This window comes from Macrotis lagotis, chromosome X (assembly GCF_037893015.1).
Source record: "Macrotis lagotis isolate mMagLag1 chromosome X, bilby.v1.9.chrom.fasta, whole genome shotgun sequence".
Classification (NCBI taxonomy): domain Eukaryota; kingdom Metazoa; phylum Chordata; class Mammalia; order Peramelemorphia; family Peramelidae; genus Macrotis; species Macrotis lagotis.
Genome location: NC_133666.1, coordinates 192,793,537 through 192,819,384, shown reverse-complemented (window position 1 = coordinate 192,819,384; position 25,848 = coordinate 192,793,537). Strand labels below are relative to the sequence as shown.

The window sequence follows — 25,848 nt, the reverse complement described above, 5'->3', positions numbered from 1 at the left end:
AGGATCCTGTCAACATGGAACCTGCAAAAACCCTTTCCTCTTCATATTCATTAATCTTCAAGTGATGATGACATTGAGACCAAATGGTCTTTGAATTTAATCTCCTTATAAAAGCATCAAGTTCATAGTAGTTGTAACAACCATCTCTTTTAACACAGTCAAAAGTATCTATAAAACACCCAAACTTAGCATTATCTGTAATTGAGAGATACTAGTGGTCTTTCCAATAAGATCAAGAATGAGGCCAGAACAATCACTGTTACTCTACTATTTGACACAGCTATAGCAATAAGAAAAAGAAACTGAGTGCATGGTCAAGAAAAAAATTATCATTTTTTGCACATGATATTCCTGTTTACTTAGAAAACTATAGAGTTTCAATTTAAGGGTAAAAGAAACAACTTCAGTAAAGTAGCAAGGTATACATAAATATGCAAAAGCACCAGTCTTTCTGTATATCAATAAAACTCAACAGATAAAAAGTAATCTCTACAAACATAACACATTTGAGAATATATAAAAATATCTCAAGAAATTACATGCCAAGATTCATATAAGAACCTATGACTGTAACTACAAAATTTCTTTATAGAAATAAAGGAAGACATAAATAACCAGAGAGCAATTAATTACTCATGACTTGGTCAGATTAATATAACAAAAATGACAACAACATCTAAATTAATGCATAGATTCTGTCCTATACAAAAGGATTACAATAGAGAACTGGAAAAAATTAATAATGAAACTCATGTTAAAAAAAAGGTCAAGAACTCTTAAGAAAAAAGGAAAAGAGAAAGGAATTCTGGAACTACAAAGCAATAATCATCAAAGTGACAAACTACTTGATAATTTCATCAAGTAAACAGTTTTTTGTCTCTTTTTCCATATTTCAAAAGCTCTTAGTTCTTACAACTAGATATAGTTCTGCCAGTGATGCAGATTGTATCCTCTCTAGGACTAAGGAGATGATTCATCTAGAGCTACTTCAGTTATAACCAGTTCAGCTCTAAAACTTGGTGACTTCTAGCACTGGTACTCTGGAATCTTAGCTTGGTTTATCTTTGAATAACAGAAGTTCTTTTCCAGTTCAGTAAGATTTTACAATGCTTCTTTCTCACTGTTCTCCATAACCTGTCAGAAGTGAAGGCATCAGAGGAAGCCTTCTGTGAAGGATTTTGTCACTACATAGTATGAACTCCACCCTTTTTTCAAACAATATCATCTTTCCCTTGCCTACCAGTTCTATTGAAAGTTTCTGTAAGCTAAAATTATATTTTGATGCAAATACTGTGCTGAGATAAACTGTTTGGTAAGCTAGCTTTCCAATACAAACACCTTTCTTTTAGATATTTTTTTTATTATTAAAATAATGAATAAATAATTTAGATGAGATGAGTCTGCAATTACAGGAATTATAGACACAAAAGGAAGCACAAAAAGAAAAAATTAGAGAAATCAATTGATTTGTTGAAAAATTTTTGAAAACAGATTTGATGGTTTTTGAAAATGCAGATGAATAGTTAATACATTATCAAATTTAACTGTAAAGAGAAAAATCATATTACCAGAATCAGAAAAAAACAGAAAAGAAAAATCACAAAGATAAAATAACAAAATCATAGAAAATTTTACATAAAGCTATATCCTGAAAAATTAAGCCAATACAAAAATCTAAGACAACAAAAGGAAAAAGATATTTTTTTAAAATGTAAAATGCTTTAAGAAGATGAAACAGAAAATAGAAAACCTAAATAAACCAATTTCAGGAGGAAAAATTTCAATTATAAGTTAGGATGAGTAAATGCTGAAAAAAACTCCAGTATACTATATAAACTTCTACTAAAAACAGAAATATATAGCTTCCTATCATTCTAAGAGAAAAATTATGTTTATATCTCTAAATCTGGCAACCCTAAGGCAGAAAAAGGAGACCAGACTGATCTTAATTTCATTATGATTCAGCAAGATTTATATCAGAACTAGATCAGCTCAATATCAGGAAAACAGTATAAAATTATAAAAATTTAAAATCCTAACATATATCCCAATTTCTAAAAAAAAAAGGTTGCTGATGAGATAACCAGGGAAATGAAAATAGGGTTTGAAGTCAAAGGACTAGGTTTCTTCCAATCCTGGCTTTGCCACCTACTCAGTATCTTTGAAACTTAGAAAAATCTCTTTAGTCTATTTGGGCCAAGTTTTCTTCATCTGCAAAAATCAGAGTTGGATTAGATGACCTCAAAAGATACATAAAAATGTGAAATGAATCAAGGGCTAACATTACAGATAATGGAAAATTCTAATCAGAACAAGCACATAGTAGCAGATGTCTACTCTCGCAATTATTGTCTGATACAAATTTTAAGTTCTCTTATATACAATAAGGAAAGAAAAAATATTAAGACAGAAAGCAAATAAAAAACAGATTAAACTAAATGGTGCAATGACTTATCAAGAAACTCTTGGAGAATCATCAAAAACACTGTATGAAATAAAAGGGGAAAATAATATCTCAAACCTTTTTTAAATATTATATAGATAGGAATCATCACAATTAATGGCTTTAGAAAGACAATGGGATACTGATTGATTTGAACTTGGGTCCTCCTGACTCCAGGGCCAATGCTCTATCCACTGTGCCATCTAACTGTCCAAGAATAGTCTTCCTTATCAAAACTGTAATAGATAAAACATTGCATTTCCTCATTTCCTAAAGATCTTTTCTGTATTTAAATCATTGTTTGGCTTGGAGTTTATCATAGTGTTTGGTATAAGAGATTTGTGCCTATATGTGTATATCCATCTCTCTTTAGGTTTTACATGTTTTTTTCCCCACTAGGTTATTGATAACATTTGTGACACATTATGCTATTCTAAATCATATTATACTATTAGTTCACATTAAATAGAAACACAGTTTTTTTTATTAGATCATGATATCCCAGGATTTTAAAGTGTATCATAGACAATTTCCCTCTACTACCTTTTCAAATAAGAACATTTTATAACTTTGTTCCTACCTTTCCAATCTTTTTTATTCTTTACTCCCTTCTACCCAATCTATCAGTGATCCACATTGATTTTCTTCCTGTTTCTCAGCCAACACTCTATTCTTCTGGCACCATCCTTGCCTTTGTGATTATTGTCTTCCATTTCTGAAATGCTCTCTTTCCTCACCTCCAGATTTTAATCTTCCTTGTCTCATTCATGGCTCAGCTCAAATTCTACAATCTCCAAGAGGTTGTTCCCTATCCTCTGAGCTACCTTCTACTTTCAATCAACTCTGGATCTTTTATTGTAACCCCAATCCCACAATTAAAATATGAAATTCCTTATGTCAGGATTTTATTTCCTTCAAGTATATTGCTAGTTTCATGTACAACAGCATGACACATGGCACATGTTAGCAGCATGACACCCCCTCAATCTAGAAAATCCACATAAAATTTTCCCCCTACCTCATTCATAGCAGAGAAGTTTACATTCTTTCTTCTTTTAATGGGTGTTTACAGTACGTTACTGTAAAACTTGTATTAAATATCTTTTGGTGTTGTCTGCTGATCTTCATGGGTCACCTTTAGCTTCCACAAAACTTCCCCCAAAATTCCCATTTAATTTCTTATGCTGACACATGATATAACAAAACTGCACAATGGGGAAAGTCCTGATGTGGAAGGGATAACTGTACAGTGCTTTTCATATAACAGGTATTTAATAAATGCATGACTGACTAGAAAGTGATGTACAGAACAGAAATAAAAATGCAATCTATACAGTGTCAATGGTGTAAAAATAATTAACTAAATGTGGAATTCATAAATTTGCAAATGGATAAATGTTGAAAATTACATCTACATGTAATTGGAAAACTAAAATAAAAATTTTTTAAAGTAATACTAATTTATTTATTTGAATAACCACTTGTATTATTGGTTATTACATTTAGATTAAGAAATACTAATCAATTTTTTACAATACACAAGTACAAATGTATTATTTAAGTTTCATGTTCTCTTACCCTATCCCACTGGAAAGAATAAAATCTTGAGGGCAAAAGCTGATTCATTTTTCTTTCACAGTAACTAACACAATGCTTAGCATACAATAGGCAATTATTAAATGGCTGGATACATCGTAAGCATTTTAAAAGTGCTTCTTACATTGAACTGTATTTAGATTTTTGACTGGAAATTATCGGTATATGTATATGAACTTAAAAATTTATCTTTTCTGAAAAACAGAAATCACCTGGAAAGACAGAAGGAGTAGTGAGTGGAAGTAGTTTGATATAAGAAGACCCGGGAACAGAAAGGTCTACCTCCTTTTCTTCCTCTTCTTCATTTTCTTCCAACTCTTCAGGGAGATCAATTTCTGGTCTTACCTAGAATAATAAAAGCATCTCCATTTACAAATAGGACTATAACAAACATAGGGCTGTGTGTGTGTGTGTGTGTGTGTGTGTGTGTGTGTGTGTGTGTGTGTATGTGTGTGTGTGTGTGTGTGTGTCTGAGAGAGAAAGAGATTTAAGATTTATAAATAGATTTGATTATTATTTTGTCCTTTGTGATTAAAGAAAAAAACACACAATGAAACCAGAAATTTCAAAGGCAAAAAAAGGAAAGCAGAGTAATTCTCTTGCCTAAGTTGGTCAGCTATTTGATTAAAACAAGTTGTTCTCTTAGACACAGAACCAATAATGATAAATAAGAAAATGCTACAATAATAGTAAAAGAAAACATCACAAAATATTCATGTTTAAATCAAAAAGTTAACAAATGCAAACACCAAAACATTCAATGTATTGAATGCTTTTCTCAGTGTAACTAGAAATTTGCTTCATTCACATACTTTATTTTTAACTTGCAGGTCCTACCATTTTTCCTTTATGCTACCATTTTAGATGACTCAGAGTGAAAGGAAGCAAAGTATGGGGAGAGACTGAAATACTACACTTCACTTTTGTTGAGTTCAGTATTTTGTAGGTCTAGTGAATATGCATAAGAAGGCCCTTAATTGTATGACTCTACCTCATTAAAGCTAATTTGCATGAATCTGTGGTTACTTTTGCATCAGTTACAATGGGTTCTATCTATTTTTTTTAAAAGGATGAATTCAGCAGCTTCCACAAGGTACAACTGTTACACAATTAATTACATTTTTTAATACACTTGATGATTAACCAATCTAATGCCCACATGGAGCCAATTAAACATTAGCGAAGGAAATCAAAATATACAAAAGTGGTGACCATAACCATAAAGTGCTAGAGCCCAGCCATTAAAATGAGTCTGTCTCCTCATGTTATTTTTAGAAATAATTAACAATTCCTGCAGACTGACTTCTTCATGGGTCCCTAAAGCATTGTTCTGTTTTGGAACTGCTCTGAGTCAGGATTCTTGTCAAGGGGAAAATAGAGAGGAAATGCTTCTCTTAAGTATAATAAGCTCCATTCTAAAGAAGCCATTCAACCAGAACCAGTGTTTGCTTTATTTGGTTTAAAGGAGCACAAATGTACCATCGCTTTCCTACACAAGATTTAGTTCCACTCCAAACCAAAGACCAAATTTTAACACAGAAGACTTGGCCTCAACTGAAGAGGGCAAGTTCTAATGCTTCCCTAAAAGGTTATTCTAATATTTGCCCATTTCATTGTGTGCCAGTGATCTCCAGATTCCTGAGACAACACATGGCTTTCATAAGTTAGATCTCCAGGTGCTGAGACAGCCCACACATGGAGCCCACACCACATTTTGAGGCTTGGTAAGTTTGAGAAGCCACAGGGAATCTTCCTCTGAGTTATCCTGAAAAGCCAAATTCCCAGAGTCTGAGAAGGTCTCAGGACCAAGAAGTGGTTCCAGCACATCATGATAGAGGAAGGCAACAAGGAGCTCGATGAGAGAGCTGTCAATCTCAAGACCAAGTAAGGTAAAAATGCAATTTGGAAAGGTTTAAAAAAAAAAATAAAAATACAATTCAACAGAGATAATATTAATTTGTGGTTTTCTAAATCAATATAGGCACAGGATCTGTTTTTGTTTTCATTTGCCACCATTGGTATATTATATATATGATGATGAAGGTGAAATGAGAAAGGTCTTTCAAATTTTGCTTCACACAAGTTGTGTACCAGGGGGCAAATCACTGAGCCACTCTCAGACTTAATTTCCTTATTTATAAAGCAGGATTGATAACAGAATGATTTGGAGAGACCAAATGAGAGAATTGAGAAAAGAAGAATACAATGTCATGCAGCCCTTTAAGCATTGTACAAAGGCTATTCTTTTTTAAAAAATATTTTTATTTATTGCTTTTCCAACAACTTGCAAGCTATTCGTACTATTAGGATGACACTTTAGAATTGGAAAAATTTCCCAGGTAGACCTCCAACTCCTCATTTTACATGTGAGGTTAATATACATTATTATCAACAATCATCCTCATCCTCATCATCATTATCCTCCCCAGGAATAGAGCTCTCAAAACATAGCTAAAATGAAACTCAAACTATAACTATACAAATCTGGACAAACTACTCAGAGCTACTGTTCTATTAGGGGCAGTGAGGGATACAGTGGATAAAGTTTGGGACACGGAGTCAAGAAGACCCAAATTCAAATTCAGGCTCCAATAATTACTAGCTCCATGACCTGGGCAAGCATTTAATCACTATTTGCCTCAGTTTCCTCAACTATAAAGTAAGAATAACAACAGCATTTATCTCACAAAGGCTGTCATTGGGATCAAATGAGATAATAATTGTGCAGTGCTTACTTACAACTGTGTCTTGAACATATTCTAGAAATGCACATTTTGTTCCCTTTCCATAGACATAGTTGTAGAGAATTCAGGCTAATTCACAACAGAATGTGATATCAAAAAAGAACTTCTGAGGAGCCATTTTATACCAATTTATATAAGAAGTATTTCTTAGTTCAAATCTATCATTCAAAGGGAAAGAGTTGCAGCTCCTTGCCCTGTGATGATTGGTAGCCATGGCTCCCTCACAGTAGGTTGTGGTTTGAATTCACTTTTACCCTTGAAAATAGTATTTCTTCATTTTTGGTGCTGTGAACTCTTCCAACCTTTCTGGAGAGAAATTTGGAATTATACCTAAAGGACAACCCTTTGATCCAGCAATACCACTACTGGGTCCATACCCTGAAGAGATGCTGAAAAAGGGTAAAAATATCACTTGTACAGGGGCAGCTAGGTGGCATAATGGATAAAGTACCAGTCCTGGAGTTAGGAGTACCTGGGTTCAAATCCAGTCTCAGACACTTAATAATTACCTAGCTGTGTGGCCTTGGGCAAGCCACTCAAGTCCATTTGCCTTGCAAAAACCTAAAAAAAAAATCACTTGTACAAAAATTTTCATAGAAGTCCTGTTTGCGGTGGCAAAGAACTGGAAATTGAGTAAATATCCATCAATTGAAGGATGGCTCAACAAATTGTGGTATATGTACCTAATAGAATACTACTGTTCTATTAGAAACCAGGAAGGATAGGAATTCAGGGAAGCCTGGAAGGATTTGCATGAACTGATGCTGAGTGAGATGAGTAGAACCAGAAGAACACTGTACACCCCAATAGCAACATGGGGATGATGATCAACCTTAATAGACTTGCTCACTCCATCAGTGCAACAATCAGACACAATTTTGGGGTATCTGTGATGGAGAATACCATCTGTGTCCAGAAAAAGAATTGCGGAGTTTTGAACAAAGAAATATTATCTATCCCTCATACTTTATTTTTTTTCTTTAAGGATATGATTTCTCTCTCATTACACTCAACTTTAGATCAATGTATACCACGGAAACAATGTAAAGACTAACAGACTGCCTTGTGTAGGGGGTGGAGGAGAGAAGTGAGATTAGGGGAAAAATTATAAAATTCAAAACAAATAAATACAATTTTCTTTTAAAAAAACAGTATTTCTTGTCTCTTTCCAGCTGCCCTGTGCTCTTCATATGCTCATTCTTCTCCCTTGGAGTGCTCTATAGGATATTTGTACTAAATTATGGATAAACAAAATGAATGTGACTATGGGGGGGGATTATATGGGAGGCTGACAATAATAGGTGCAAAATAACAGCAATTACATTATATTCCATTTGTTACAGACATACATAGAAGGGAAATAATATATACTTTTAAAAAATTAAACAATCAGCATGCTGTTAGGGTTTTTTTAATAAAAATTAAAGCAGAGATATAGATGGAAAATACAATTCTACTTGACTTCAATTTTAACACTTGAAGACTTGATGGGGAGAAAGTACAACTAAAGTTTCTAGAATGTAAAAATATCTTCCACTTTTCTAATTTATGAACACTATGCTAATGAATTCATTCATACATAAATACCAGTATCATATATAGAGAACTCTCAGTTGCCTACATCTCTTTGATAAAATCAGAAATAAAATAAAAGAACTTTTAATAAAAGCAATGGTAATCACTTAAATGAAAACCAAATGGAGACTCCATATTTGCAACAACCTGGATGCAAAGTCAGATTCTTTAAAATAATACTCATTTTCAGATCTGACCTATGAAATTTGTACAAAATAATGCATCCTAAAATCTCTATAATAAATGGAGTCTAATTAAAATACCCAAGTCAAAAGGGAAAGTTAATGTATTGCTTAAAAGTTTATTCTTCCCTAATGCTCTTACTGGGAAAACCAATCTTCTAGTCCTATTGGTGCTACAACAGACTGGGAATGACAACAAAGAGCAAAAATAAAACCGAGCTGAAAATAAAAGCAACATGAACCAAAAGGGAATTACTTGTGTTCATCTCCCAACATGAGAATCAATGGGAAACCTAAGAAGTTCCCAAATAATCATGCCAGGATTCAATTCAGAAATTTTAAATGACTATCAGTTTTCTATTTGCTATACCCATGAGCCAATATGAAACCTCTGCACTCAGCTCCCTAATAATCCATCACAGATTGAAAAAAAAATGACAACTCAACAAATGTGGTTTAAAATTCCTGAGCATCTGAAAGTATCATCTTTATTCAGTTTCTGCTCTCGACTCTTAGACCTTTATCACTGGCACTACTTCAATCTCGGCTTCCTCATCTTTGAAGTACTGCTCTTACTCCACCCTCCTCCCCCTTCCTTCTTTCATACTAGTTAAGGCCTCTTCTTGTTCTGTGCTTTGCAAAAACAGTTTAGTACACAGACTAATTCTATTCAGAGTACAAACCCTCTAGTTTCACTACTATGTTTAAATATAGGTCTAAACACATTAAAGCTACTTCAGGTAGCTAAAGGTCCAAGTGTATGTTAGTAAAGTAATCAGTCTCAAAACTTTGGCCAAACAGTTAGAAAGAGATCATTTAACACATTTAGTTTGGTTTTATTTCAAAAGATGAGAAGGAGAGGAAGGGAAGTACTTTCACAGGAGAAAGATGTGTAAGTAATCTCAGGCTCTGGGGAATATGCCAATTGTCCTCAAGGGGAAAAGAAAACGTTGGCAATGTGGCAAGGTCTTCTATTGTTTATTGATCACAGGGGCCACCAGAAGGCAGCTTCTGCCTGTGTAATTCTGGAAACAAAAATAAAAACTGTTACTGACTAGTTCTGTGATATTGGCCAAATGAATTCTCTGGACCTCTATTTACTTGTCTTGTAAAAAGTTGATTTTGGATTAGATCAGAGGTTTTGCTTCTTGACTGCTAGTTCACTGCATGTAGTCTAAGCCCAGTGGGAATTATGTTATTTAAATGTACAGAATGTACAGAAAAATTTGCTCTCTGAGAAGTGTAATTCAGTCGTGTTCAAACTGAAGAGCTAATAAGTAAAATTTACTGAACATACAGGCAGTTACATACGACTCCTTGCACATACCCAGTTCTTCAAACACTCAACTGTGAAATCACATGCATATATCAGTTCAATTCAACAAATACTGAAAGGAACTGAATAAATTAATCTCCAGGATAATGAAAAATAGTATCTGATGGTATAGTAAAGCCATGCATGAGTATGAGTGGAAAGTCAACTCATTAACATTTTTCTAAAAATTCATTTCTAAACCATAATTCAGCTATTAACCAATCAATGTCCTGAATACATGTGTGCATGTATAGAACTTAAATACTTTAGAAATTATCTAATCTAGGGGGACTTAACTTTTTTATGTTATAACTTCTTGGCCAGGAATCTGGTTAAACTTATGGATAATTTTTCCAAATTGTTTATAAAGCATAAAATAAAGTACATAATGTTATAAAGGAAGTCAATTATATTGAAATAGTTATACAAATATCTTAAAAAATTAACAGACTAAGTCTCCCTCCCATTAAGAACCTCTGATCTCAGGAGCAGCTAGATGGCTCAGGGGATAGAGAACTGGAGTCAGGAAGACTAGAGTTCAAATCTAGCCTCAGACACTTAATAATTACATAGCTGTGTGACTTCCGCAAGTCACTTAACCCCATTGCCTTGGAGGAGGAGGAGGAGGAGGAAAAGTAAAAATAAGAAACAAAAAGAAAAAAGAATCTTTGATCTAGTCCAAACCCATCCATTGACAAGCAGAATAAACTGAGGTCAGGTTACAAGGCTAGACAATAACAGGAACAAGAATTCAGTAAGGAACAGGAATTCATATGGACAGCCATAGTCTTAACCATCTACCTTTAAGAAACTGCCTATGTATTACTTATTTAGCTTATGATATAAATTTAAATCAAAGGCTTGTTAGAGGTCATCTAATCTAATTCCCACCCACCTGCATTTTTTTTAACAAATGAGAACTGTAGTTCAAAAGAGATTACATCACTTGCCAAAGAGATGAATCAGAGAGAACAAAAGTATGAGAAAACAATCTGTTGAGTATTTTACTATGTGAGGATCACTGTGATAAACTCAGAAGATATAAATGGTAAGCAATATAGTCCTCTAATCCTCATAAAGCTTATATTAACACAGAAGGAGACCAATCATATGAGGATAAGGTGGCCAAGGAAAGTGTTATGATTTGGGAAGTTTGGTTTGGGAAAAGTTAATCAACATACCTTTTCTGGAGGTCTTGGGAGGAACGGTGTAATAAAAGTATACAAAAAAAAGAGGTAGAGTGGGGAGTGGAGGGCAAAGGGTAAGTACCACTGTGAGGGACAAATTGAATGATAAGTAGCCAGAGAGGAATGTAAAAATAGCTGAGGCTGTTAGTTACAGTAATATTTGCACTTAATTAAATTACAAAATAGAAAAGCATGGACTACAAGGTGAAAATTTCATATCCTCCTAGAGGAGGACTGGCATTGGATCTGCATTCTCCTTACAGGGATTCATATGACGTAATTTGGAGGTTTAATGGCTCAGAGTATGCCATTACAGACCATAGTGCAGAAGGATGAAAAAGGTGGGATTTGAACCCAAATTTGAATCTCAAGAGTTTAAATTTGGTGTTCTTTGTAATGTAGCATGCTTTTATGTTATGTACCTTATTAATTTTTTTCACAGATTAAGTCAAAAAATAATCTTTATGTTCATCTTTTACTACACTTTGCATCTACTATCCTGTCTGATTCGACTCCACAGAACAAGATGCCACTCACAGGATAAGCTCATCACCCCCAGGATGAACTCCCCACTACTATGCTAATGTAACTCTTGGCCTCCTTCAGCCTCAGCTCCCCTCTGTTCCAAGGGCTGGAGAATTTTACTTTACAAACTTCACTTTACAAAGGACTGAATTCTCAGTTCTCTCCACTGTGCATCTGCTGTGAATGCAGACTAGAGCTCCATGAAATAAGATGACCTTAAACCAAGTACCCCCTGTGCTCCCCTCCCTTTCCTGCCAATGTGCTGTTCCCCCCATTAGACTGCAAACTTTTTGAGGGCTAGGATTGTCTTTCTTTTTATAAATTGTATCCTCATCACAGTCCTTGGGTCATAGTGGAAAATTAATAAAAGCTTATTGGACTGTTTAAGGCATAGGCTCTTTAATGGATGTCATAATGGAATGAACGTTGGGCCTATAATAACCGTTCAGTTACATTCCATCTCTAGCACTTGTAATCAAGCAATTGGGTTATCACCTCATTACTTTGAGGTATCACCTAAATCTCTTTGAAATTCTTTCCTAACATCTGTAAAATGAGGATGAGAATAATTACCTAGCACCTTGAGTTTTAATAAGAAAAAGGGGTTTTGCAAATCTAAAATGTGTTGAAAATTTGAGTTCATCATTTTCATTATTATTGAGAACTAATCCAGAGTTATAAAATAATTTCCAAATGGAATACAAATACAAAATAAAAATTCAGCAACAAAGAAGCATAAATGAAAAAGCAGAAACAATTTACCTCTTCAGGGAGATGAAGAATAGTGTGTTCTTCTGAACCAAATGCTGACAAAGATTTGTATGCAGCGGTTGCCACAGTAGCATCCTAACAAAGAAGGATAAAATGTATAAATCAATAAAAACTGATGGATATTTTAGACAAATATATATATAATTAAAATATAATTTAAAGCAAATCAACCCATAATCTCCCCTAGGAAAGAACTGAATGAATGATGGCATCTTCCCTAATTTCTATAATCATTATTATAAATGGTGTTTTTGACTCTCCAAATAAACAACATATTTTTTTGACCTCAGAAGAAGGGTCAGGGAATTTTTAGGTATAAAGTTACAGGTGTTAAAGTGAAAGGACCTAAGAAAGAACAGAAAGAAAGTTTTATGACTTCTATACTCTGTGGAAGAGACTAGTTCGTGTCGTTTGCAAAATGCTCCAAATTAGAGGCCATAGCACTTCAAGGGGAAAAAAACTAGTTAGTTGAATTAATCAGACATTAAAAGTCTAAATCATGATTTCACCATTAACATTTCAGGCACCCTTTTTGCCTCAATTTTCCCACTTGTAAAATAAAAATAATGGTTATATCTTTGCTAAATCACAGGATTATGAGAACAATGTACATAAAAAGTATAGCTTTTCAAAAGAAACAAAGGGATTTTAAAGAAATAGAAGATAAGGGGATGGCTAGGTTGCCCAGTGGATAGAGCACTGGCCTTGGAGTCAGGAGTACCTGAGTTCAAATCCGGTCTCAGACACTTAATAATTACCTAGCTGTGTGGCCTTGGGCAAGCCACTTAACCCCATTGCCTTGCAAAAACTAAAAAAAAAGAAAAAAATAGAAGATGGCAATATTATTATTCAGCCTTCAGATGTGAAAAATTTACTAAAATGCACATACAATAAAAATATAATAAAATATACAAATATATATAAATAATATATAAAATATATAAATAAAAATATATAAAAACATATAAATATATAAATATAAATGTATAAAAATAATATAATATATAAAATACAATAATAAAATAAATAATAAAATAAAATAAAAAATATAATAAAAAGTATGGCACAAGGATATACACATACATATATAAATAATACAAATATGTGTTTATATATGTATGTGAATATATAAAAATACACACACAGAGAAGAATAGAAAGATTGCATAGTATTACAAAGTTGAAAAATATTGCAAAATTGCAAAGTACAAAAATTGGGAAAAAATTACAAAAGTAAAGTTTTATATTTACATCCACATATCTTTTTTCTCTACCTTCCACTTTCACCCAAATAAAGCATCTGAAAGTTTTTTTCAAAAAACTTTAGTATCATTTTTATTATGCTTTCACTGGTACTTCTGATATTACCTTGCTTTGAGAGTGACTCCAGAGGAAGCTGAGAACTTGAACTTTAAAATTCTGCAAAATCAGCAAAAATGGGATTAAATTTTCATCAAAACATTTATATATACACACACACGCACACACACACACACACACACACACACAACAAAGAGTTATAGTTGGGGTAAAATGAATGTTACCTTCTTTTAAAAATATTATTAATCTCTTTTGTTTTTACATCACTATCATATTAAAAAAATAACTCTCCATCACCACTTACCTGATGAATCATGCTCCACCCTGACAAAAAGGCTTTTAAAAAGAAAAATGTCCATGAAACCAACCAACCCAGGACTGAGTTGGAAAAGATAGCCATTTAAAACTGGTGATTTCATCTGTTGAGAAAATTCACAAAGTGGAAATGCCTTCCACAATTACAGAACTATAAATCCTAATCACAAAAAGTTGTCTGAGGCTAAAAAGTTTACTAACTTCATCAACATAGAATGTATCAAAGGAAGGACTTAAATCCAAACTTTCTAAGTTTATTGAATACAAACATGCACAAAGTTACAAAAATTCAATTATCATAATTGGGAATAAATCTCAATTTGCATTTCCAGAATGCCATTCTCAATGGCCAGAATCTCTTCCTATTCATAGTCTATCTTTTCTAAAAACTTAAATGAAATGCCACTTCCTCCAAAAAGTCTTGCATATCTGATCTCAACACCATTTTTTATTACTTTTAAGCCCTCATTATTTTCTAATTAGTATTCTATTTATCTGTAGATGTTTCATTGTCCTTGCTAGATTGTAAACTCCTTAAAGTCAGTGACAATAAATTATCCTTTACCTCACTCAGCATATAACAGACATTTATAAAAGTATTAAGCTTGTTGAACTAAATAGTGAGAATGATTTCATCAAGTCGTCATAAACAGAAAATCTCAAACAAGTCCAATCTTCTATGAGAATGAAAGCACACAATGGGGAGATTATTCATTTTGTATTCTTTTATCACCAAAGCCTAGCTTAGTGTTTCTGACAAAGTAGGTGATTAATAAATACTTCTCTGACTTTATCAAGTAGAAAACAAATAGGGTAACAAAAAAAGTTGTCAAATTTTAAAGCATTATTTTTCAATGTTTAAGGAGAAATTCCCAACAAGGTCCAAGTTCACTTTCCTTCATGAAGTCTTAGCTAATCCTCACTTTTACCCCGAATTATCTGTGATGTTTCCCATCTCCTAATATTTGTTGATACTTCTCTTATGGTAATCAGCCTTGCATTACAGCATATTTGATTATACTGTGTACACTTTATTTTTTTCTACTGGTCAAAAGATAAAGTGAAGAGTATAACTTAGAGGATAAAAAGATTAAGTGAAGAAGTATAACAGGATAAAAGGTGAGAGTGGAAATCAAAAAACCTACCTCTGACAGACATTAATTGTGATCCTGGGCAAATAACTCAAATTTCTTATTGAGTGGGATAAAGTCTGAGATTTCTTCAGTAAAATATTATAGATTGGAGAACAGTTAACTATATGTCCCTCCTCCCTGGACAAAGCAACCTCTGGGATATTGGTGAAGAGTCAACTGACCCCACCTTATCAGATGAAGTCCTGATGACCATTCAATCCCTGGGGCTAAAGAGATAATCTGGTTTAGGTTTGAATTTTATGCTCTTTTTCCTAGATTAGTTTGCAGGTCTAGATTGTAAAACCACATTCCTCATTAAGAGGGTGGGTCAGTGGGGGTGCCAGAATCAAGTTAGGATAAATGTAATTCTTGGGTCTTTTGCTTTTGCCTCAATCTCTGTAATTGATTGTGGCCCTTTCCTGGAGAAAGGAATAAAGCTTTCTCTTCATACCTTAAGAGATCTCAAAAATTTATTTAAGTGGCATTTGTCCCACACATTAATGATCTAAACAATTCTCAAAATTTTAAGTTACAAACTTGACATCTTAAAATCATAAAGGGATTTTATGCACTAGGAGCTGCCTATACTAATAAAATCAAAGATCTGAAAAAAGTCAAATATAAACAAGATTCTAAGCTCTTTGAGAAGTCTACATGTATCTGCATCCCACACAGCATCTATTACAGTATCTTTCATCTGACACACATTAAATACATAATAAATCGATGCAAAAGAATGAATGAATGGGGGCAGCTGAGTTGTGCAGTAGATAGAGCACTGATCCTTAAGTCAGGAGGACCTGAGTTCAAATTCTATCTCAGACACTTGATAATTAATAGCTTTGTGTCCTTGGTCAAGTTAGTTACTTAACCATATAGCCCACCACCAAAAATAAAATAAAATAAAATAAAATAAAATCCTTTTTTAAAAAAAAGGAATGAATGAATGAATGAATGAAATTGTAAGAGTTTAAAATTAATTGATTACAAGAATCTGGCTTAATAGTAAATCTGGACTTCAAGTTAGCACATTTATTTTACAATTGACAAAATAATCTCAACAGTAGTCAGAAATTATGAAAAAATTCAAAAATCACTGGAATCATAGATTTAAAGAAGGAAATTACTAACTTCCTAATATATTAATAAACTTGGAAGGTATCCAGTTCAACCTCTTCATTTGAGAATTGTAAAAACTCAGGCTCATACTTCAGCATGTTCAAATAACAAGACTATCAGGTGTTTTTTATAATGCTTTGTAGTTTTCAAAATGACTTCCCCAAAATTAGCTCATTTGAGTCTCATCACAACTTAGTCAAGTAGGCAAGGCACGATCAAACAGTGGTAGGATAAATTTTAGAAAAAACACCAAGGAACCACTTAGTCAGAAAATTCTAAAACATGCCAACATGGTAACCAGAGCAAACTAAAGAGTCAGACTACTTCAACAGCAACCTTCCTTAGGCCATATCATATTCTTTACAATCAATACAGTATCAACCACATAAGGCCCCAAGCTCTGATAAGATTCATTCCAAAAGAAAATTCACTACAGTGGAGGAACACACTTCAGAAATAGTGAATATCTGAAGTCACTTTATATTTGTTGTATTAAAACTGAGCAACTAAAAATGCAAAGATGATGAAGAAAAGTAAACAATCTGCCTCCTCCTCCTCCTCCTCCTTCTTCTTCCTCTCTTCCTCTCTGTCTCTCTCTCTCTCTCTCTCTCTCTCAATTCAACAACATTTGAACAAATGTCTATTAAGTAGTTACTGTGTAAAGATATTGAATGTGTCCCTAGGGAAGACACAAGATTGAGATAAAATCAGAATCCCCTCCCATGGAAGCTTGGAGAAAGGCAGAAAAACACAATGCACATTATCACATGGTGGGTGCATTAGAGGGGAACAAAGTGAATTTGTTCTTTGCAATCCAGCAATGACAGGCTGAGGTCAAACAGAATAAGGGACTGAAATGAAGCTACCTGAGGTAGGGGAGGCTTTGGCCAAGTCATTGAACAGCTCAGGGTCCAAGGAGCTTTATAAATTAGTGGTGACTTTCTCAATCAAGAGGTAACTTAGAGGGGTGACTAGGTCACGCAGTGGGTAGAGCACTGGCCCTGGAGTCAGGAGGACCTGAGTTCAAATATACGCTCAGACAACTAAAAATTACCTAGCTGTGTGGCCTTGGGTAAGTCACTCAACACTCTGCCCTGCAAAAACCTTAAAAAAAAAAGAGGCAACTTGGAGAAGTATATAGGGTTTTCTGATAGACTGGCAAGGGAAGCCCAAAAGTCATTTAACCATTCAGTGTTCTAAGGAATTCCCAAGAGGCAAAGAAGGTGCCAAGGAGCAAAAGCTTCTCTTCCAAGTGCTCAAAATCACAGGTCGAATCTGCAAGCCTAATGGCTTGTGCTCTGCAGGATTCATTAAGGAGCTCTTCAGCTCTGAGAATGACATCAATACAAAAGCCAGAGTTGGAGACTTTCATTTACAAATTGATACAATTTGATATACAATTGGAAGACTTTTTTATTTCAAAATTTATAAGAGTCATAGTATTGCCCCTGTCAAGTCGTTCAGGCTCTCTGAGCTATGTTCAATAAAAAAGAGGAGGAGGATGATAAAATATACTCTACAGGGTCCAATGAACATCAAATTAGAACCTAAAATTGTTATAGAAATAGTGACTACAATCAAATTAAGCCATCAAGTCAAAACTATGGCATGATAAGAAATCCATTGTGTCTTTTTATATCTACTTGTAACAAATACATTTTTTCTTTTTTTTAATATCCTGAATTTAGTAAACACCTTATAGGACATAAAGAATTATTCTCCTTTACATCTAAGTCTCTCTAGGTTTCTCTGAAACCATCCCTTTCATCATTTCTTATGGCATAATAATAATATTCTATTATATTCATAGATCACAATTTATTCAGTCATTCTCTAATGGACACCCTCAACTTCAAATTTTTTTTACCACTAAAAAGAATGGCTATAAAGATTTTTGATCAATGGGCTTTTGTTCCTCTTTCTTTAATGTCTTTGGAGTATAACCTTTGTAGTGACATTGCTGGATCAAAAGATACCCACATCTGTCAGTTAATAAACATTTATTAAGCAACAATACATACTAGGAACTGTGCTAACTGATAAGGATATAAAAAGAGGCAAAAGATGATCCCTGAATTCAAGGAACTCTTTATCTAATGGGGGGAGACAACAAGCAAACCAATATATATATAACAAGCAATAGACAGGATAAAAAGGGAGTAATTAAAAGAAGCTTTCTCTAGAACATTGGGTTTTAGTTGAGATTTAAAGGAAGTTTGTAGGCAAAGATGAGAAGGTTAAGGTGGTTCAGTGGACAGAACATGAGAGCTGGTATAAGAAAGACGTGAGTTCAAATCCAACCTCAAGTATTTATAAGATGTAAGAACTCTTAACAAATCATTTATCCCCTGCCTCAGTTTCCTCAACTACAAAATGGTAGCATATTGGTACCTACTTCCCAGATGTAAAGTGTAGAGTAAAAACCGTGTAAATTGTTTAGCTCAAAGTCTGGCACACTAATAAATGTTTCCTTAAAAATGTAATAAATGGGCACAGCTAGGTGGCACAGTGAGTAGAACACCAGCCCTGGAGTCAGGAGGACCTGAGTTTAAATCTGACCACAGAAACTTAAAAATTACCTAGCTGTGTGACCTAGGGCAAGTCAGTTAACCTCAATGCCTTGTAAAAACACACAAAAAAATGTAATAAATGTTTCCTCCCTTCCTACTGGAAGGTGAACTAACACTTTAATGGCAGGGACTCCAACTGAACTGAGCACAAGAGATGTTCACTATAAGCCAGTTGAATTGTAAGGGTGTCCTGAGTTGAGATGAATGCTTACCCCACTGCCAGGCATAGGTCTTACTTGATAAACATAGTTCTAAATCACCAAAATAATTAGAAAAATCAATTCATAGCTCTACCAACAGTGAACAATGGACCTGTTTTCCCATACCTCTGACATCTGTCAGTTATCTTTTCAATCATCTTTGCCAAAAGGTGTCAGGTGGAAGTTCAGAGTTGCTTTAAATGTGCCTCTCTCATTATTAGCAATTTGGAGTGTTTTTTCATGAAGATGTTCACAACTTGATCATATTCCTTTTAAAAGTTCCTGTCCAAGGTGGCTAGGTGGTGCACTGGATAGAGCACTGGCCCTGGAATTAGAAGCACCTGAGTTCAAATCTGGCCTCAGACACTTAATAATTACCTAGCTGTATGGCCTTGGGCAAGCCACTTAACCCCATTGCCTTGCCCTCCCCCCAAAAAGTTCCTGTCCAAATCCTTAGATTATTAATCTGCCAGGGAATTGCTCCTGTACTTATCAATTAGAATCATTTGTTTAGCTATCTTGGAAATGAGACTGCCCAGAGAAACTTGATGTAGTCTTCAGTTCTTCCTACCACATGCCCCCCTAGTTAACTGTTCCCTTCTATTATTAGATGCACTAATTTTGTTTGTGCAGAAATTTCCTAATGTTATACAATCAAAGTTATCTACTTTATTTCTATAAAACCCTTTACTCATTTTTTTTACTCTTGATCTTTTCCCATATCCAGAGACACAAAAGGCAATTTCATCATTGCTCCTCTAATTTCTTTAGAACATAACTTTTTATGTCTAGGCCATGTAACTATTTTGGAGCTTATCTTGGCATTCTGGTGAAATGTTAGAAATCTTCTAGACTATTTCCAGCTTTGCCAACAGATTATATTGTACTATGGGTCATTATTCAAATAATTGGCATCTTTGAGTTTAACAAACATTACACCAATACTATGTTTGCTTTGGTATATTGTGTTTTATCTCATTCATTCCACTGCTTGACTCCTTTTTAATCAGTACCAAACAGTTTCAATAATCACTATTTGGTAGTATAGTTGGTAATTTGATATTGCTATAGAACCCTCTTCTTTCTCACTTGTTTTCGTTATTGCCCTTGATCGTCTTGACTTTTTGTTCCTCTAGATCAGGGTGGGGAACCCGTTTTCTGCCAAAAGCCAGTTGGATATTTTTAACATTGTTTTCTTGCTCTATTTGATTACACATTTAATTAATTTATCGCTAAAAAGCTCCTAGAGATTTTTGAACTTTCAGTTCTGCCTGTGGTTACCATGAAAGCATGCAAGCAAACAATCTCACAGGTCTTATACTACCTGTGGGTCACATGTTCCTCTGCTCTAGATTTATATGATTATTTTTTCCTAGCTTTATAAAGAAATAAATTGATAATCTGATTGGTAAGGTACTGAATACATAAATTTAGACAGCTTGCTTTTTTTTAATTAGATTACCTCCATCTAAATTGAAGGAATTTATATTCTTCCACTTTTTATACCCATCTTTATTTCTATGAAAAATGTTTGTAGAATTTATAAAGTACTTTAAGGTTTACAAAGCACGTTATATAGGCTACCTTATTAAATCCTAACAACAATCCAATGAAGAATGTGATGTATCTTTTCCTTTTTATGGATGAGGAAGTTTGAGGCTGATGGGAGTAAAATAGTGAATATCTGAGCCAAAATTCAAATGAAGATCTTCTTAATGAAGATCTTCTTAATTCCATGTTCAGCATTTGACCCACTAGACATCTAGCTGTCTCTTCATGTCTTGGTAAGTAAAGTCCTAAATATTTTAGGTAATCTGCAGTTATCAGAATTTCTATTTCATCTTGTTGGGTTTTTTGGGTCAATATATTTTAACTTACTACTTTACTTTAACTGTATCAATTAATTTCTAGCTATCTATAAAAAATAATAATTTTAGAGGAGGCTAGGTGGCGTAGTGGATAAAGCACCGGCCTTGGAGTCAGGAGTACCTGGGTTCAAATCCGGTCTCAGACACTTAATAATTACCTAGCTGTGTGGCCTTGGGCAAGCCACTTAACCCCATTTGCCTTGCAAAAACCTAATAATAATAATAATAATAATAATAATAATAATAATAATAATAATAATTTTATTTCCTCTTTTCCCATGCTTATTTTTTCAATTTCTTTTCTTGTCTCATTGCTAAAGTCAGGATTTCTAAGACTCTACCTAAGATAATAGTGGTAATAATGAGTACCCTGCCTTTACCCCTGTTCTTACTGGAAAGCTCTCAAATCTTTTATTAATGCATATAATTCTAGTTCTTGGTTTTAATAGATGCAAGCTGTCATATAAGGTGAAAGTCCATTGACATATGTCTTCATTTATTTATTCTACACAGAATTAACCTGATTTTAGAAACAAAATTTCCATTTTTATATTATCTGATCATTATTATTACCTATGAAATCTAAGATGCTATATAGAACATCTAATAGGCAGAGATAACAGAGTAAAAATATATAAATAACAAATAAAACAAACAAAAGATTTGAATTTTTAAGACAGTAGAATAAAATTTTATTCTTTGAGTTAAAAAGAAAAAAAGAGCATAGGTGAAAAGAGAAAGAAGAAGATAGCAGGGATAATTAACTATTCTTAGTAATATTCAAAGACAATTTTTAAAGACCTGCCATCCCCATTCAGAAAAAGAAATATGAAATCTAGGGGGCAGCTAGGTGGTGCAGTGGATAGAGCACTGGCCTTGGAGTCAGGAGTATCTGAGCTCAAATCCAGCCTCAGACAGTTAATAATTACCTAGCCATGCGGCCTTGGGCAAGCCACTTAACCCCATTGCCTTGCAAAAATTAAAAAAAAAATTAAGAAATATGAAATCTAAATGTAGATCAAAGAATTATTTTCATCCTTTAAATTTTTTTTTGCTTTTTCTTTCTCATGATTTTTTCCATTTTTGTTCTGATTCTTCTTTCACAGCATGATTAATATGGAAATATATGCAACATTATTGTACACAAATTAACTCAGATTACCTTGCTATCATAAGGTGGGGAAGGAAGGATGGGAGGTGGAAAACTTTACAAAAATGAATGTTAAAAATTATTTTTATATAAACTGGAAAAATCCATCTGTTAATTAATTTCTAAAACATTTGACAGCATGCACTTTAAAAAAAAAAGGATAGCATGTAGAAATAGATACATATGTATGCTTTTAATAGCACTACACTGAAAAAATGTATTGGCTTACAATGAGGAAGAACTGGGTTCAAATTCACCCTTTTACATTTACATGTTTACATTTGTGAATATGCACAAGCCATATAAGATATATGAGCCTAAATGACCTCATCTGTAAAACAAGAATGACAAGAATAAAAGGTGCCATTCCAAGGGTTATCATGAAGCTCAAATGTGACAGTGTATACAAAGCATTTTACAAACCTTAATGTGTCCTTTAAATGCTATTTCTATTACTACTTTATCCTCATTTATTTTGTTGTTGTTGTTATGATTATTATTATATTACCATATCCAATATTTACTATATATTTACTGTATATACTATTACTATATACTAGATAATAGATATTAACATATGTTAATAAAATATAAACCAGCAGTAGACAAATTTTATAGAAAGGTACATTCATTCTGCTACCAAATATTTCAGTGCCCTCCATCAGTAGGATGTGAGCAATTACCTAAATTTCCATTCTATATGTTACCAACCAAGTAAACAAGATAAATTATGAATTATTAGGCAAATCAACCCTGCTTTCCATGAATGTTTTAGGAATTAAGTTTTAGAATTCAAACATGTACAAGATGAATGAAAATTATTAGCAAAAGTTTTATGTAGCAGATTATTTTAAAAACTATTTAAGGCTTCTATTTATGTACCAATATTATAAAATACTGGTTTTGTTGCATTGACAATACTATTTGGCAATTAAAGATTACTTGGTACTAGATGCCAATTTTCCTTTACATGTGGTCAAGATCTTAGATGAATGGAAATTGAAAAATATCCTTATTTCAGGCTCATTAAAATGCAAACCTTTCTCAAAATCAAAATGCTATTTGTTGAAGGGAAGAAAAAGTAACTGTATCCAAAATTATGACTATAAACAATATAACCCCCCGCAAAGAAGGATTCTGTTAGTACCAAATACATACCTCATATTCAGCTGTGTTCACTGTCAGAGATGGAACTAGAGCAAATAGCTCACTTAGCGTCTTTACTATAAGGGGCCGCCTGTCACAACTCAGCTTTGGAGAGAGGGCACTCCACGTGGAACGAATGCAAACAACCTAGAAAGGGGAGGTGGGGAAGAGTCTCGTTAACAAGAATAATGTCAATTAAACAAGAAAACCATGTAGCTGAAGAGTTTTCTGAAAAGATAAAGGAAAAAACCAAGACTCTGAACTGGGAATGCAAAATTTAGCAAAAATCTGAATATAAATTAAACTACTACAAACTGAGAATAGGTCAATAAAGATTGGGGAGCAGGGAGACAGGGATGATTTGTTAAGTCACTGTTGGATCAAGGGAATCTGTGCCTTTGTCTGTCTGCCCCCCCCCACATTTATAATCAACTCCACAATATCTCCAGATGAATCCCAAACTATTCTTTAGGACAGGGGTGGAGGGAAGCGATGCTGCTTCCTAGAGTCATGTTTTCCTACTTCCTCCTTTTTTTCCTGTTCAGTTGAGGTGCCAAGTCCTTGACTTGACAATTGTTTTGTGAATAGATTTTTCTTTAAAAATATGTTGACATTTCAAAATTGCTTTTGAATGCCCTTTTATTAGAGAAACCAAACAAGTAGACTATAATCTATTAACCTGGGAGATCTCCAAGTCTTACATCATAGTTTCAGCCTCAGAGTAGAAGCCTTAACAGTGAGAACCTCAGCTACTTATGCCTCTATACTCCTAATTTACTCTGTATTTACTTTGAATATGTTTTTTTCTTTTTTTCCCGTGATATTTTATTTTATTTTTCCAATTACATATTATTAAAGTTTTTCAACATTCATCCACATGAATATGCATATTTAAAAGTTACATAATTTCCTTCCATCCTCCTTTTCCAGTCCTTCCCTTCAGTGGAGAACAGTCTAGTGAACATTATATATTTGTATTTAACATATTTACAAATTAGTCATTTTCAGTATGAAGAATTTGAACTAAGTGGGGGGAAGAAAATCATGAGCTAGGAAGGAAAAAACATAAGAGAAATTTTTAAAAAGAGGAATGTAATGTTCATTCAGATGCTGTAGGGTTTTTTTAGTTTGGTTTTGTTTTTCTTCCTCTGGATGTGCATTGTCTATAACAGGTTTCCCAGAGTAAAAATATATTTTTTCAACCTATTAAAGTGTTTCAATGTTATTTTGTCCACTAGAATGTATACTCCTTTAAAATAAGGATGGTTTCATTTTTTTTTTCTTTCAATAGCATAGTTCCTTGGCTATATTGTACATATAATATAAAACTTGCTTAATTTAATGAGTTTGTTGATTAAAAGACCAGGGTGCCATATGTCAAATTTGTCAATATATGACAAATATATTGGTGACACCCTAATAGGAGAAAAATACACACTGGCAGGTTTTTAATTGGAGGGGGGATGGGGGGTAGGGGAAGGAACTGAATTAGCAATTTGTCCATCACCGGTCATGAGGTTAAGCCCTAGAGGTGACCTCATGCTGGATACAACATTTTTGGGGGGGGGTTTTAAGTCAATGGGATCGAGTGACTTGCCCAAGGTCACAAACCTAAGTAAGCATTAAGTGTTTGAGGTTGCATTTGAACTCAGATCCTCCTTACTCCAGAGCCAGGGTTCTATCCACTGCACCACCTAGATGCCTTACTGGGACACTCACACCTTAGGAGTGCTGAAATAATGATGCCAGTAGAGTTAGTCTCCCAACAAAGAGTGTTCACTTAACAGGAAGAAAAAGATGAAGGAAGCACCCCAAAACATCTTCAAAGAGCAACAATAAAAGAATTTGTATTGTGAGAACTATAAGTGACTGGGGTTTAAAAACAAGAGTTCTCATTTATCCATATCATCCCAAGTTTCTATTTTAGGTATTATTTATTTTTAATTAATTTTTAAAATTATGAAAAATAAGACAAACATCCATATAGAACTGATAATGATGATCATATATGAATCCACAAACATATTTAGTTACCAAAGTTTTCTGCTATTGTTTTATTAATGCCTACTTTTTAATTTATTTTTTGGGGGGGTTCCTCATATCCAAGATACTTTCCAATACCCTTACTACTATCCCAAAGAAAAATAGTTAAGAAAAATCAAAGTATAAACCAGTCTAACAATTTGTCCAATAGTTTATACCATTATTTCTCTACATTTCTCCTAAGAGGAAGGAGATGTGGTTCCTCATCAGATTTTTTAAAACAAATTTGGTCACTACCTTCAGACTGAGTTCATATGACCATTAGCATTATTTTCATTTATATTAATGTAGTCATGCTACATGCTTTTTTCTTGGTATTGCTTTCTTTGATCTGAATCTGTTCATAAAAATCTCCCAATGTCTCTATGAACTGAGTATTTTTTAAATACAATTACCATCTAAAAATAGAGAACTCAGTATGTAAGAACATATAAGAAGATTTAATGTGATTTTTTCTGGGTAGTGTTAGATATTTATTTTTCTAATATTATCTCAGATAAAAAAAGAAGTTGAAAGTTCCTCAAAATACATATAAAATCCTATCTATTTTGACTAACACAACATTATACTTAATGTCAGGGTTCACAACTGAGGATTTTTTAGATGAGAGATGACTTTTCCTCCCATCAGTGATCTCTCACCAGATG

At 33.6% G+C, this 25,848-nt stretch overlaps 1 protein-coding gene across 3 annotated transcripts in view; it reads right to left on the bottom strand.

Moving 5' to 3' along the window:
• The window catches only part of FOCAD (focadhesin), a 362,553-nt gene that overhangs the window by 124,641 nt on the left and 212,064 nt on the right, over window positions 1-25,848 (bottom strand). For all 3 annotated transcript variants that reach the window (XR_012472869.1, XM_074208785.1, XM_074208786.1), the window contains 4 exons: window positions 23,171-23,305; window positions 13,706-13,756; window positions 12,330-12,413; window positions 4,252-4,384 (listed from right to left, as the gene is read on the bottom strand). Coding sequence is in view for 2 of the 3 variants with exons in the window: in XM_074208785.1 (XP_074064886.1) it covers window positions 4,252-4,384; window positions 12,330-12,413; window positions 13,706-13,756; window positions 23,171-23,305 (403 nt within the window). In the remaining variant the exon portion in view is untranslated. The remainder of the gene's footprint in view (window positions 1-4,251; window positions 4,385-12,329; window positions 12,414-13,705; window positions 13,757-23,170; window positions 23,306-25,848) is intronic.